The sequence below is a fragment of the Hypanus sabinus genome, chromosome 9, assembly GCF_030144855.1.
Source record: "Hypanus sabinus isolate sHypSab1 chromosome 9, sHypSab1.hap1, whole genome shotgun sequence".
NCBI lineage: Eukaryota > Metazoa > Chordata > Chondrichthyes > Myliobatiformes > Dasyatidae > Hypanus > Hypanus sabinus.
This window is the reverse complement of record NC_082714.1, coordinates 107,909,988-107,925,446: the sequence shown is the minus strand read 5'-3', so window position 1 is coordinate 107,925,446 and position 15,459 is coordinate 107,909,988. Positions and strand designations below refer to the sequence as shown.

The following is a 15,459-nucleotide window of genomic DNA, read 5'->3' as shown; positions in this document are numbered from 1 at the left end:
AAACACAACCTTTAAATTCCTTAATCAGAATTAACTCCCTGAGACGCCGAAAATCCTCTTCAACCATTTCTGCTGCACACCAACGATCCAAGAGCACACCCTTCTCATAGGCAAACTCTGCATACGTCTGATTCCACCCTTTCTTTAAATTTCTGAACTTTTGTCTATACGCTTCAGGTATCAATTCATAGGTCCGAAGAATGGCCTCCTTTACTTTCTCATAATTCTCAGACTCTTCCTCCTCCATGGACAACGCCGCATATGCCCGTTGTGCCTTCCCTTTTAACACACTTTGTAACAACGCCACCCACTGATCTTTGGGCCACTTCTGACTCACTGCCACCTTTTCAAAATGCAAGAAATAACTATCAACATTCGTCTCCTCGAACGGAAGTACTAACCTAAACCCCCAACTAACATTGAACCGCTCCTCTCGGTCTGACCCTTGAGCTCTTCGTTCTTGCCTTAACTTCTCCATGTCCAAGTCATGTTGCCTCTGTTTCTCCTTCTTCCTTTGGTTCTCAGTTCTTTCCCTCTCTTTCCTGGCCCTTTCCTTCTCTTTTTTGGCTGCTTCCAGCTGATTTAACTTAATTTCAAGCTCCCTCTGCTTCTCAGCTCTTTCCTGCTGTCTCTTCACCTCTAACTCCTTTAGCTGGAGCTCATGCTCCCTCTTCCTCTGTTCCGCGTTCAGCCTCAATTTCTCCAACTCTAACTGAGCCGTCCCACTAGCTGGTACCTTTTCAGGGATATTTTCCAATACCTCAGCCGAAAACACATTCTTCACAATATAATACTGAGTTATGGCCCTCCACACCTCCCGCTTTTTCATTGACAACCTCACCTCTGCGAGGTTTAGTCCTTTCGTAATATTTATCAAGTCCAACTTTGTGGCAGCCTCTAGCGCCTCCAGAGTCCGGTTTTCTATAAATTTGTCAACGTCCATCTTTGCTGGTTTCCCATCTGATTACCCGCGCAACCAGATCCAAGTTTGGACTTAAAAGCCCGATTCACTGGCCCTCCAATTTGGTATCAAATCCCGAGACGAGATCCCCAAGTTGTTACGAACCCGGTAACTGGGTCACTTACCAGCAAAGATAGAGAGGTCCGTTGAAGTCTGATGATACTATTTTTAACAGTATTTATTAGTAAAAATACACAAAACTATTATCAATGCAAATATACAGATAATATGTGTCATCAATACTAAATCTAAAAGTGCGGGTATAATAATAATCAATAAGAAATAGCTCTATCGTTGTCTAGGGGGTAATGTATTGTCCGATGGAAATATAAAGTTCACTCAGTTCATGCAGGCTGCAGCCTTTGGGGACCGCTGGGTTTGCAATGGTTGGAGAGAGAGAGAGAGAGAGAGAGAGACAGAGATTTGGAGAAAAACTTGCCGATTCCTTTTATGATTTCGATCCGTCAGAGCCTCGTTGGTGTGGCCGGTCACTTGTGGCCTCTCCTTTAGCTAAGCCATTCTTCTGTGGTGAGCCGCCAATTCCCAGGCAAGGGAAGGACGCACACAAGCCCCCCACCAGCTGTCGCTATTAAACGCTGTCACGGGATCTCTAGCATTTCTCCTGGTGTGTTTAAAGGGGTTGTATTGGAGTATAAAAATATTATGGAGTATAAAAGTTGTATTATTTGCTGTGTAACCAAAACTATGTAGTCAGCTTGCTATGCATGTAACCAAAATGAAATCCTAGGAATGTAGAAGACAATGGTGTGTTAATGAGAGGCAGCTAAGAGATTAGAACTGGTCAGTTCTGAGTTTGCTATTATTTTGCTCAGTTCTGAGATTGCTATTTGCTATGCATGTACCTAATTTAGCAGGAGAATGAAGTATTAAGAATGTAAACTTGCTATTTGCTAGAGAATGAAATCTTAGGAATGTAAAAGACAATGGTGTGTTAATGAGAGGTAGCTAAGAGATGTAGATTAGAACATAATTAAGTCAATGGGACGTATGAAACTGGACCAGGAGATTGCTATAAAAAGTGCTGTGTCCAGGGATCGGTGGGCAATCAGTGACTAGCCCAATGACTGTCTCAGCTTTGATTTGCAAATTAAAGTTTAATCCTTCTTGAAGAATCTTCTGCGTCTCTTGGTCATTTCTGGGGCATGAGAAACCACGACAGTTGTTACCCAGACCCTCTTTTATCCTTACTCACGGGGTCTCAGATGTCAATCAGATTGGGATGATGCAATCCCTCAACCAGACCACTCTGGTCGTCCCCTGAGGGGCTTCAATGAATAGTACAGTACTCAATACACAATTCCGTCTCCAAGAGACAATGGCCGTTATCAGTGGCTTTGTTTCGCTGAGGCCAGGACACATTCCAAACCTTGTGGATTCTCTCTCATTTCCTGGGTCCCAGAGCCGAATTAATAGCGATCTTGCAATTCTCAAAAAGGAGGGGGTGACTCTGCAACTGAGAGTGACATCTCAGAGTTGCGGCACATTCGTAACACACTGGACTTAATTTAAACTTTCATAAAATAAGACTAGGAGGTATTGATAATGCACAAACAAGCATTCAAACATCCCTACATCAACATTAATTCCAGAAATCTCCAATTTTATTCACATTCCACCCACCAATCAGAATATAAAAGCCATTCACCCATTGTACAAACCCCAGTTTTATTAATATGTCCAGGGATATCACAATTAAAACATGCTACTGACATCAGGTGAAAGGGTGTAGTCTCCTCCTAACAAGTTAAAAAACACCAAATGTTGGAGAAACCGAACCGGTTAGGTGCTGCGTTTGATATTGAAGGATAGTGCAGAGCACACCGGGACACCAGCATGCAGGATACTCACCTGACCTTTACTGATAACTCTGCTTATGCAGTATGTGAACTCCACCCATGTGGGAGTGGCTAACAGAGTGACATAGGTTATGCCTGTGCCCCCCCCCCTCCTTTTTGAGAATCGCAAGATCGCTATTAAGTCAGGGCAAGAGACCCAGGAAATGAGAGAGAGACGTTTTGGAATGTCCTGGCCCCAGCGATACAAAGCCACGGAAAAGGTCATTGTCTCTTGGAGACGGAATTGTGTATTAAATACTGTGCTTCGTGGAAGACCTCAGGCAACGTGGGCTGGTTGGGGGATGGCATCATTCCACCCTGAGTGACACCTGAGACCCTGTGAGTGGGGATAAAAGAGGGTCTGGGGAACAGCCCCTTTAGATGCACCAGAAGAAATGCTAGAAATCCCGTAATAGTGACAGCCGGTGGAAAGCCCACGTGCGTCCTTTTCCATTTGCCTCGGAATTGGTGGGCCTTACCACGGAAGAACGGCTGTAGCTAACACAAAGGAGCACTCAGCCCCCACCGACTCTCGAAGGATTGACATCATAAAAGGAATGGGCAAGTTTAAACTCTCTCTCTTGACTCCAACCAAAGTCTGCAGCCTGCATGAACTTGAGTGACTTTTATATTTCCATCGGACAATACATTATCCCCTAGACAACGACAGAGCTATTTCTTAGTGATTATTATTATACCCGCGCTTTTAGATTTAGTATTGACGACATGTATTATCTGTATGTTTGCATTGATATTATTTTTGTGTATTTTTATCAATAAATACTGTTAAAAATAGTACCATCAGACTTCAACGGACCTCTCTATCTTTGCTGGTAAGTGACCCAGTTACGGGGTACATAACACATAGGAATAACAATATAACTGCCACATCTCTCTACTTCTCATGGACTTAGAAGGTGCATGATCATAAACAATCACGGTGCATCTTTCCAAACTATTGTTCCTTTGGCGAATTGGTGTGAAACCCAAACAGCTCCTGAGCAGTGAAAAGATTTTGCTCTGTGTCTGAGATCATGCATGCTCCTCGTTTTCTCACACCGCGTGGTCTCAAACTTTCTCACTTTGTCAAGGTCCAGTAAGAGAGGTTGGAGAAAGGAAGGAAGAATAGGCAGGCTTGTTCTCAGTCTCAGGCCCATTGACAGTTCTGATGGACTGTAGCCATTCACAAGAGGTGTGGAGCAATAAGCTAGGAGTACTTTGTAGCGTCCTTTGCCTTCAGTAGGAGACCCTTAACAGTTCACAGTGCTCCTTCTGTTTTTCCATTTGCCCATGGGTACTGTGGACTGCTTGTCTGGTGTTTGAACTCAGTCCCTAGCAAAGGCTTTGAATTCTGAGCAGCTGAACTGTGGACCGTTCGCTGTCTGACACAAGTGTCTCTGGTATTCCATGGAGAGTGAATACAGCTTTCGGATGCTGTATAACTGCTGCCGAGGATGGAGAGGACAGCTTGGACACCTCAACTTTCCGTGAGTAGCATCCACAGTGAGAAGGTATTTGTCTCTTTTCAGCTCAGAAATGTCCGTGTCTGCAATTTGCCATGGAAGGTCTGGGAATTGGATGGGACAGAGAGGTTCAGCATGATTTCTCAAACAAGAGAAAATCTGCAGATGCTGGAAATCCAAGCAACGCATACAAAATGTTGGAGGAACTCAGCAGGCCTGGCAACTTCTATGGAAAAAGTACAGTTGACATTTCGGGCCTGCATGATTTTGTGCAGTTTTCTGCAGGCTTCACATAGCTTTATACGCTGTCCCAGCTGAGGCTCAGACCAGGCCACTATACAGATTGTCTTGCTCTTCATAAAGCAGGAATGATGAGTCTGGAGTCCTTTAGCAGCAAACCATGAAGAATGTTGAGTGTATCTCTTTCAAGCCAGTGTCTGAGCTTGTGAGCTCCTTTTGGAACAGCTGGCCATCCATGCTCACTGCATTGCATGGTCTTGCTGCAGATTTGGTCCTTTCTCAACTCAGCATAAATTTTGTCCAGTTTACTCTGTGATGCAGGAAAGATTTCACATACCTGAGCTAAGTATCTTCCATGAGGGTGGAGTTAGCTTCCGTCCATTCACTTTTACATGACATCCTCATCAGAGCGTCTGGTGTAGTGAAAGATTTGCTGGGGATGTGTTCATAAACCCATTCATAAACCCATTCTGAATCTTTGCAGAGATGGAGATAAGTCATCCAAGTGTTTCGAGCAGGAATTTAGTGCCTATCAAGAAACAGCTGAAGTGTTCACAAGCCCACATGAGAGCCAGTGTCTCCTTTTCGATTTAGGCGTAACACTGTTCAGTTGGAGTCACCGCTCTTGATGTATGTGCCACTGATTTCCATACACCACTGCAGAGTTGCATCAGCACTCCCCCTACACAGAGGAAGAGGCATCTGCTGAGACCTTGGTTGCTTTGTTCGAATCAAAGAACGCCAATGTTGGCGGAGAGACAAGTCTTCTCCTGTGGTACATCCCCAGTATGATAGAGGAAGTCATGTAGTGGATTTGATTTCCCTGCTAAATCTGGAATGAACTTTCCCAGCTGGTTTACCATGCCAAGGAAGCTGCAGATCTCTGATACATTTGTAGGCTGTCCCATGTTCCAAACTCCTGCCAGTTTGTTTGAATCTGGTTGCACTCCCTCCAAGGACAGTAGGTAACTTCACTTCTAACTTTGCAAATTCACAATTCTTTTTGTTCAGGGTGATTCCAATTTCTCAAAAGCAGCTTCCATTCTTTCGTCATGATCCTTACTTGAACCTCCAAAGATGAGTATATCATCCATGTGGCAGACTACTCCTTCCAGTCCCTCCGAAATCTGGTTCATCCTCATCTGAAAGAGTTCAGGGACTGATGTGATGTGAAAAGGGAGTCTCTTGAAGGCACAGTGAGCTTCTGTGACTCAGGAGCTAACAGATCTGCCAGAACCCTCAGTTTGCAACTAGTTTGGTGAAGAACTTTGCTACACACAGCATACCCAATGTGCACAAAATAAACTTTTCTTGTCTTACTCCATTATTCAATTTTGTTAGATCTTCACAGGTTCTCACTGTGCCACCTGGTTTGGGAACAGGAACAATGCTGGCACACCAGTGAGTAGGTCCATTCACCCTGGTTAAAATATCAAGCACCTCCATTCTTTCAAGTTTTGTTCATCAGTGGGATTGGTATACGCCTCACTGCAGACAGAGAGTAGGGCATCACTCCTGGCCTCAGTTGGATAGGATACTTTTCTTTCAGTGTCCCCAGGCCTGTCAACAACTCTGGGTACTTTTGCCACTGAGCGAATCCAGTGAGGTTCACCTTCTCAATGGTATGTTGTCCCAGTAGTGTTCAAAGATTCTGAACAACAGACATCCTCTTTTAATCATTTCTCATTTTTATGGAAGGAAGTAGTAAGCATTTCTATCACACTGAGTTCATGTTTCCCTGGCCCCATGAACACTTTCTTCATTGGGTTTAGTGTAATGCCTGTTTTCTTCACCAGTTTTGTGAACAGACATTTGGGGATGCCCAAGTGTCCATTTTGCAACTGAATTACACCAGCCTTGTCTATTTGAATCTAGAGCCCCAGGGGAACCTCTCTCTTTGTCTGAATCATGGTCTTCTTTGACTCCTGAAGATCTGTTTTTGAGTGACATTCAATTTTATAATGGCCAACTCTATTGCATTGGTGGCATTTCCCTTCTTTTGCTGAACAGAGCTCTTTGACGTGGAATGGAAACTTGCTGCATCTCTTGCAGTTGGATGTTTACCTGCTCTTTGTTTTGCTTGTCTGCTTTGTTTGAGCTGAGCTCTACTGTCACCTCTTTCTATTCATCCTGACTGCACCTTGTTTGTACCATTCTTTTTGTACAGCTTCTAGTTTTACCTCAGTATCGTTTCCATGCCTGAGTTCTGCCTCTTGCTGATGAAGTTTCACTCTGTCTGACCAAAGAACTTTCTCTAGTGTGAAATTTGCCTGTAACTGAAGTCTCTCTGACAATTTGTAGCTTGACAACAATCCTATTCTAATGAGCTCATCTCTTGGATTTCCATATGCACAGTTGTCTGAGAGGGCATACTGTGATAAAGTCATTCACACTTTCATCTGGCTCCTTTTTCCTGGAGTTGAACTTTGCCCTCTCATATATCACATTTGCTTTCCTCTGAAATATTCTTTGAATTTGTCCTGCACTGTTTTGTACTCCTTTTAGTGAGCATCTGTCAGTTCTAATCCACCCACGGTGTCATCTGCTTTGTCCCCCATGCAGTGTATCAGTGTGTTTACTTGATGCTCTTCTGAAGCCTGAGTGAGATTGCTTGCAATCATAAGTCTCTTGAAATGTATGAGCGATCTCTTAAAATCCCCTGGTTTAGAGAATTCAAATGTCTTGGGGAGCTTTATTAAATAAGTAGATGTAGATACCGCAGAGATTTGCTTAGTTTTTCTGTTTGTTTGTTTATTTATTTATTAGGACTACAAATGTTTTCTTTTCTCTCCCTGAGATTTTGACCGACTTCTCTGCTGCGTCTGTGTCTCTGTGCACTTCCCCAGGCTAGTGCCCATGGATTATTACAATGCATCCACTTTTGCATGCAGCCTGAAGGCATTGCCTAGTATCTCCGGCCAGTTCTCAGCTCAGCCTCATGGTGCACGCATTTAGCAAACTAGCATAGGCAGTTTAGGTTGATAAGTCTCTGGATATTTTTCACAGATATATGCTCACAAGAACAGTCTTACTGTAAATTATTTCTTGTTGGGGATCTCACCAGGTCTGTAATACAAATTCATCAATGATGAACGACTGCTGACACCATGTTGTGGTTGATATCGAGGGCTGGTGCAGAGCACACCCGGACATCAGCCTTGCAAGATATTCAACTGAACTTTATTGATAACTGTGCTTGTTCAGTATGTTAACTCCTCCCATGTGGGAATATCTAAGAGTGACATAGGAATAACACTAATAACTACCACCACATCAGGCAGCATCTATAGGAGAGGAGAAGCATTTTGGACCGATAACCCTACATCTCCAAAATAAGGAGTGGGGAGGGGAAGGAGCAAAGCTGTCAGGTGATGGGTAAAGCCAGGTGAGGGGGTAGGTTGGAAGAGGAGGGATGAAGTGAGAAGTTGACACTTGAAAGGTGAAAAAGGTGAAGGGCTGAAGAAGGTGGAATCTGACAGGAGAAGAGATCATAGGAGAAAGAGTAGGACGATGGAAACCGGAGGTAGGTAATAGGCAGGGAGGAGAAGGGCTGAGGAGAGTCTGAAAGGGGAATGGAAAAAAGGGAGAGGGGTGAAAAATTACTGTAAGTTAGAGAAATTGTTAGTTTGGAGGTTACTAGAATATTAGGTGTTGCTTCTCTAACCTGAGAATGACCCTATCGTGGCATTAGAGGAGGCCATGCACCAAAATGTTTGAATGGGAAGTATAATAAAAATGGGTGACCACTAGGAAAGTAAGCCTATTGCAAACAGAGCCAAGATTCTTAACAAGGACCCCCCCCCCCCCCCCCCCCCGTCACCAATGTGGAGTAGGCTGCCCTGGGTATGCTGGATATCCTGACTGACTTGCAGTTGATGTGTTGCCTCACATGGAAGGACTGTTTGAAGCCCTGAAGGGTTGAAGGTCCGGCTATCAGTAGACAGTCTGACAGAGACATTGAGAAAGGGGAGAGAGGTGTCAGGAATGGACCAAGTGAATTTGAGGACAGGGTGGAAGTTAAGAGGCAAAGTTGATGAAATTAACGAGTCTTTCACTGTATCTCAGTGAAAAATAACAAGCCAACTCCATAAACGGATGGAGGAGGAGGAGAGCAGCAGGAACTGGCTGGTGATAAGGTGAGGAAGGGAGGAAGATGGGGTGGAGGAAATGATGTGAGAAGCTGGGAAGGGCTGAAATAACAAGGAGCTGAAGAAGGAAGAGGCCAGTAAACGATGGATTATAGGGAAGGAGGGAGGAGAGCTAAGGAAAGAAAATGTGGGTGACGGGTTGGTCCGGTAGGGAGAGAAAAGAGGTAATGGGCCTAGAAGGGCGGTGTGAGAGGCCGAGGCAGAGTTGCTGCAAATGGAGAAAACCACGAGGAAATAGTGAGGTACCCTTCCTCTGATCTGCAATTGGCCTCAGTACGGCAACAGAAGAGAAGGTGGACGGACATATTGGTGTGGGAATAGGAAGTGGGTGGATCCTGGCTGTGACGACAGATTCTCGGTCGCTCTGATTCGATCTGAACTCCGTTCAGGTTGGAAAACCTCGGACTTCCGGCTGTGGTGACGTAGTATAGCTTTCCGGGTTTAGCGAATCCTGAATGGCCGTTTGCTGGCAATGTTGGTTTGTGATTGGTGTATTTAGTGCACACTCCGCATGGATGGCACTTCCAAGAAAGTGATTGGCCAGTCCTATAGAGACTGTGTGCCAATTGGTTGCATTAGACGGCAGTTGATATTTTCATTGGTCGAGACTCCTAATCGGCCACTGATTGGTTGACTGCAGCTGGCCGTGCTACGTCTACCGCCATCTTCACTGCGGGGTAGAGGAACAGGGAGCGGAGGGAAAATGGTGGCGCACTGGAGACAGGCGGGTCTCAGGTAGGTCCGGGACCGAAGGGGTATGAGGTGGGTCTGGGGTCGAGGGTACTGGGGCACCGTCGGGCCGGCGGACGCCGCCCCATGGTGCCTTCACTAGTAGGCCCGTGAGGCGCTGCTTGCTTCCACCTTGAGAAGCTGGCTGGAGGTTAAGTGGTATCGCCCGGCATGTCTTCGGCCAGGGATTGAGGGTGTAGACGGAGGGCCGTTGAAGCTTCAATGTTTGTCTTCCAAATTAGTTTATCAAGCGCTGGAGTTGGCTGTTGGGTCCCCTTGAGCCTGCTTGTCACTCATCAGTGCCCTCCATGTCCAGAAATCCAATGGTTTCTTTTGAATGAGCTTGTTAACTGCTGCCGCAGCCCTCTGGTCTGGAGACCTCGAGAGATTAGCGCCTGCGCTTGCTGGAACCTGGGGCAACAAACGTTTTGATGAAGTTATTTCTGTCCATCTTGGTACTAAATGGCGTTTTTATTCTGAAATTGTGACTTCTAGTTCAAAAATCCTCTTGACTTGAAGCATCCCCTGCATCCTATCTTGAATCATGTAAGGATTTGTCGTTACGATGTCTTATTCTGCTAGCTAAACGCTAGTGTATGTAGTCAGTTTTGCCTGATGTAACACAGCATACATGTTTTTCCTGAAACCAATCTAATTTGCTGCTCCCTCGGTGATCTTTTCTCTTGGCAAAGTACACTAATATTATTGTCACTAGTGTTGAAATACAATGGAAAGGCTTTTCGTGCCATCGAGACAGCTTAGTCCATACACCGTGCAGTAAAAATTAATATTCCAGTGTATTAAATCACTTTTGATCTTTGCATAAAATTCTATCCATCTGAGTTGTCCTGTTTATGTAAAGAAGTGGTGCAAGCTGAACACAGGTGATTTAGATTCACAGATAAATCCTTGGAAGCCTCATCTCACTTCTTGTGGCTTCAGCATATTTAACAAGTATATTTTATTGGAATTATTGCTTTTGTGGTTGGGTCATTAATTACATTTGAGCCTCACACCAAAGGAATGCTTTGATTTACTTTTGCTCTGGGTTCTCTTCCAGTTACATTCGTTATTCTCGTATTTGTGCGCAAGCAGTGCGGGCTGCTCTGAAACCCCAGTACCAAGCAGAGGCTAAGAAAGTAGGAGATGTAAGCGTAAAAGTCAACAAGCCAAAAGAGTAATGTGTAAGTAATGCATTTTTGTTGATCTGTGTACAGTACTGTGCAAAAGCTTTGGGCACATGTATATGGCCAGGGTGCCTGAAGACTTGCACAGTACTGTAGTAATTTTGTATATTGCACTGTACGGCTGCAAAAATGAAAACAAATTTCATGACGTGTGAGTAATGACAAACCTGATTCTGATGAGGGTCTCTGGTGAACTGAGAGCGGGAAGAGGGCAGGGAGAGGGGAATCATGTTTGGGGAAAAGGGGAGGGTGCAGAAAACACCCTTTGAGGGAGACATAGAGTAATGATCAGTAAACCAATTGTTCGGAATCAGATTACTTTGCTTGCTGTCTCAGGGTTGAGTGTCTCTGCCCTTACCCCAGTCTCTGCCCTCTGGCACTCCTCTGCCAGCTGTCCCGTACCTCTCCTTGCCATTTCCAACATCATTTGCTCCCGCCAGATTTACAAACTCACTCTCCTCTCACCAAATACAATACTGTGCAAAAGTCCTAGGCGTTGTGTGTGTGTGTATTTGCACAGAACTCTAGTTACAGGTGCTTTTTAATGTTCAAAATGGCTTAGCAAAAGCAAATTGTTAGTGATGTTTACGACAGTGCAGTTGTTTTATGAAGCGGTACATCAATCCAAGAAAATTTTCCAGTTAAAGTGGAGTGATCCATTTTTTAAATTGTGGGTCCCCTTGTGCTGTGGCTTAACTGGTTGTGAATACCAGGCAAGAGATGTAGCAGTGGTGGAAGTAAGATTTCAATAAATTTTTTATTAAATGCTAATGTTTTTATCCAAATGTGAAGAAGATGATAGAGTTCTTCTGTAGGCAACATGAGTGAATCTGCAGATGCTGGAAATAAATTTTTAAAAAAACACAAAATGCTGGCAGAACTCAGCAGCCAGACAGCATCTATGGGAGGAGGTAGTGACGATGTTTCGGGCTGAAACCCTTCATCAGGAGTGAAGTAACATGGGATGGTCGGGGGTGGGGGGAAGAAGTGGGGGGAGGGATGAAGTAGAGAGCTGGGAAGTGATAGGCTGGAGGGAAATGGGTTAGGGGGAAGGTGGAGAATTATGGGAAATAAAAGAGAAAGAAACGTAGGGCTGGGGGGAGATTATAGTGAGGGGGGAAAAAAGAGAAAGAGAGCCAGAATAAAATTATAGATAGGGATGGGGTAAAGAGGGGGGCAGGGGTATCAACGGAGGTCTGTGAGTTGAATGTTTATGCCAGCAGGTAGGAGGCTACCTAGGCAGGAGATAAGGTATTGCTCCATCAACCTGCGTGTGGCCTCATCTTGACAGTAGAGGCCATGCACAGACAGGTCGGAGTGGGCGTGGTGTGTGGCCATGGAGATCCCGCCACTGCTGGAGGACTGAGCGCCGGTGTTCGGCGAAATGGTCTCCCAATCTGCTGCGGGTCTCTCCAATGTATAAATGGCCACATCGTGAGCACCGGATACTGTATATCACCCCAGCTGACTCGCAGGTGAAGTGGTGCCTCACCTGAAAGGACTGTCTGGGGCCTAGGGTGTTGGTGAGGGAAGAAGTTTGGGGGCAGGTGTATTCTGTATCTTTTCTTCTGTATCCTTGCGATGGTTGCTATTCTATTAATTGTTGCTCCCTTCCCTAAAGATTAAATTGCAGGTTGAGTCGGCAGTAAGGAAGGCAAATGTAATGTTATCATTCATTTTAAGAACAAGGTTGTGGAACACGCACATAATACTGGAGGAACTCAGCAGGCCAGGCAGCATATTTGGGGAAAAAGTACAGTTGATGTTTCGGGCCAAAACCCTTTGGCAGCATCTGCAGATTTTCTCTTGTGTGTAATGCCTGAGGCCTTGCAATGCATTGGTCAGATTGCACTTGGGAGTATTGTAAGCAATTTTATGCCCCTTATCTAAGAAAGGAGATGCTGGCATGGAAGGGGGTCTTGGGAATGAAAGGGTTATTTTATGAGCAGTGTTTGATCGCTCTGGGCCTTTACTTGCTAAAAGAAAATGGGGGGCGTCACTGAAATGTATCAAATATTGAAAGGCCTAGAGAGAGAAGATATGGAGAGGAAGTTTCCTATGGTGGGAGAGTCTAGGACCAGTTGCCATAGCCTCCAAATAGAAGGATGTGCCTTTAGGCTCCTTATCTAAGAAACAGAGGTGAGGAATTTCTTTAGTGAGAGGCTGGAGAATCTGGAATTCATTGCCACAGGTGGCTGTGTAGCCCAAGTCATTGGGTGTATATATAAAATGGAGGTTGGTAGTTTCTTGATTAGTTAAGGTGTTAAATGTTACTGAGAGAAGGCAGGAGAATGGGGTTGAGAGGGATAATAAATTAGCCATGATGAAATGGTAGAGCAGACTTGATTGGCCAAATGGCCTAATTCTACTCCTTTGTTTTGTGGTCCTCCCTCATTATACAACTTTCATGTTTAAAAGAGCATTTTTTTAAAAAAAAGGATTAAAGCTGCAATAATTGTATGCCTCCCAGTTGTGACAGAAGCTGCTCTATGCTTTCATGAATGCTCTCAGGTCTTTCTCAAATGTGTAGGTTTCACTCCTTCATACTTCTAACAATCTTACACTCACCAGGGACAAAAGATCAGTTGTAGTGGTCTGAGTTCAATTAACTCAAGACCAGGGTTTGAATCTCCAAACGTCTGTGTTTGGATTAAGTGCAGTGAGGGTTAGGAGAGCTGGAACCAGTTGCAGAGTGCTGGAGGAGACCATGTGGCCCACAATATCAATGCAGGCTCATTACTGGAGCTAGCCAATGAATTACTTAGCTCATTTACTTGTAATCCCATACTTGTCTACTCCGCCATTCCAGGAAAAATGGTAAACATGATGGGCCAAATGGCCTAATTCTGCTCTTGGTCTTATGGTCTGTTCACTGCATTTTAACCAAGCGTGATTTTTCCTTTTCACAACCCAGTTTGCAGGAACATGATCTTTTATTTTTGATTGGTTTAACCAGTATTTTGAATCCATCTGCAGACTCCTGACAATTATCACTGAAAGCAGATCCTCCATATTTACAATGTCATCGTTTTTACTTTAATTGTTTCTGCTCCAAGGATAAAGCTCCCAGTTTTCTGATTTAAATCTTAGATCTGGTACTATTCTAGCAGTGAGTATTGGCAGTCCCTACCACTGGCAGTCTCTCTCATGGTTGATGGACCCCCTAATCCTGTTAAGGTTTAATGCCTTGAAGAGATGTATAGTTATAGTAAGCGTGTGTTCATTTGTTTTAATTTAGCCACTGCTTGTTGCTGTCATGCATATTAATTCATTCACATAGTGCCATTCCGCCATGACCAAACTCATTCCTTTATTGTTTCCTTTGTGTAGATTTAAAACTAGTTTTAAATCAACTTAGTCCTCTTGAAATCTTTGTATAAAATTCTTTTAATCTTCCCCAATTTCCCCAGTTAGGTGGCATTTTAACTAAGTGCTGTAAGTTGTTTATAATTTTGTATCATGCTATTTATTACATTCTATTAATTGTTTGATTTTGTTTTTTTTCCCAGGATCTGAAGATCTGAATGTCTGAAGATGTGAACTCTTACAAGTTATCATCCTTATTGTTGGAACGCTGAATGCAGTTGAATACTGCAATACTGACTAATGTTGATTCAAAATACAGATATTATTTAAATACTCATTCTTTAATGGATTGTGGAATTTTTTTTACTTGAGTGTATTGAGTGAGATGTGTTGGGGCATTTTGATTGTAAAATCTAATGTAATTTGGACTTCTATTCCTCAGATAAATCTTAAAGATATTGTCCAATTTTTGCCTTGCATTATTGGCAAGGACCATATTCATATTGGGGCAATGAGATACCAAATGGGGCATCTTCTTTCTCACCCCAAAAATGTAATGATGATAATGTAAATTAATTTTATACAGGGAAAAAAAACAAAATCAATGGTCCAATGTCTTGATTCATAGCTTGGTTGTCATTAGTACCCCCTAAAGTGGCTGATTTTGATCAGTGCATTCATTTTTAATGCACTGTTGAGAGAGATCTGAATTTCACATGGCTTCTTGTATCAGTTTATAGGCAGTCTCTGGGTCTTTCTTATGAAATTAGATGATTGTTAATCTGTGATGTTTGGTGCATAGTTTTCATATTTTCCATCATCTCATTCATTGCTGGTTCTGACTGTACGGGAGTTGGAGATGGCCTGCAGCTGTTGTTATAATCAGTTCGTTAACCTACGAACAAATTACTTTTCCTTAAGGTTCTCTTGGCTGGGGAGGTGGTGGGGATAAGCCCCTAATAGCATGTGTCTCCTATGACAACCAAGTCCAGCTCCTGGCCTCCATGTGTGGCTTGGCCTCTAGCCAGCGGAACTGTTTCTACTGACAGGAGGAGAGGCGAAGGCGGGTTACTGGCACCTTAAAATCAGTTCCTTTGGGCAGATCAGGCTCGTCAGCAGTGGCTGGCAGTTCATCTAGGACAGGGGTCAGCATCCTTTTTGTCTCTGTGGGCCAGATCGTGTATTAATGAGCGGACGGTCGGCCAGATAAATGCCATTAAAAAACACTTGAAATATGGGAATTTTCTATTTAAATACATCTAGTTATGTTTTGCTTCAAATTAATGAATAACGCATGCTAGAAAATAATTTGTGCTTAAGGTTGCCTACCCCTGATCTAGGAGAAGGAGAACTCTGATCACAAACTTCAACTATCTTTCAGCTGTGTTTCGCTCTCATGGGGAAGGATTAGGGAGTAAACCCTGGGGGGTGGGGGTGGGGGATCTGAAGTCCCAAAGGTAGTCGTACGTTGAATTTAAAGCTGACTGGCAACTTCCATGATGCTGCTGGTGCCTAATTGTATTGGTGTCTGCCATTCATTTAATTTCATCAGCTATGTGGAAAGGGGAG

At 43.9% G+C, this 15,459-nt stretch overlaps 1 protein-coding gene across 1 annotated transcript; it reads left to right on the top strand.

The window, feature by feature from the left end:
* Nucleotides 1-9,252: 9,252 nt before the first annotated feature.
* atp5f1e (ATP synthase F1 subunit epsilon) lies at nt 9,253-14,227 on the top strand. Its single transcript, XM_059980383.1, has 3 exons — nt 9,253-9,403; nt 10,458-10,581; nt 14,094-14,227. The coding sequence occupies exons 1-2, from the start codon at nt 9,372-9,374 to the stop codon at nt 10,576-10,578; spliced, it is 153 nt and encodes a 50-aa protein (XP_059836366.1). The 5' UTR covers nt 9,253-9,371; the 3' UTR covers nt 10,579-10,581; nt 14,094-14,227.
* Nucleotides 14,228-15,459: the final 1,232 nt, after the last annotated feature.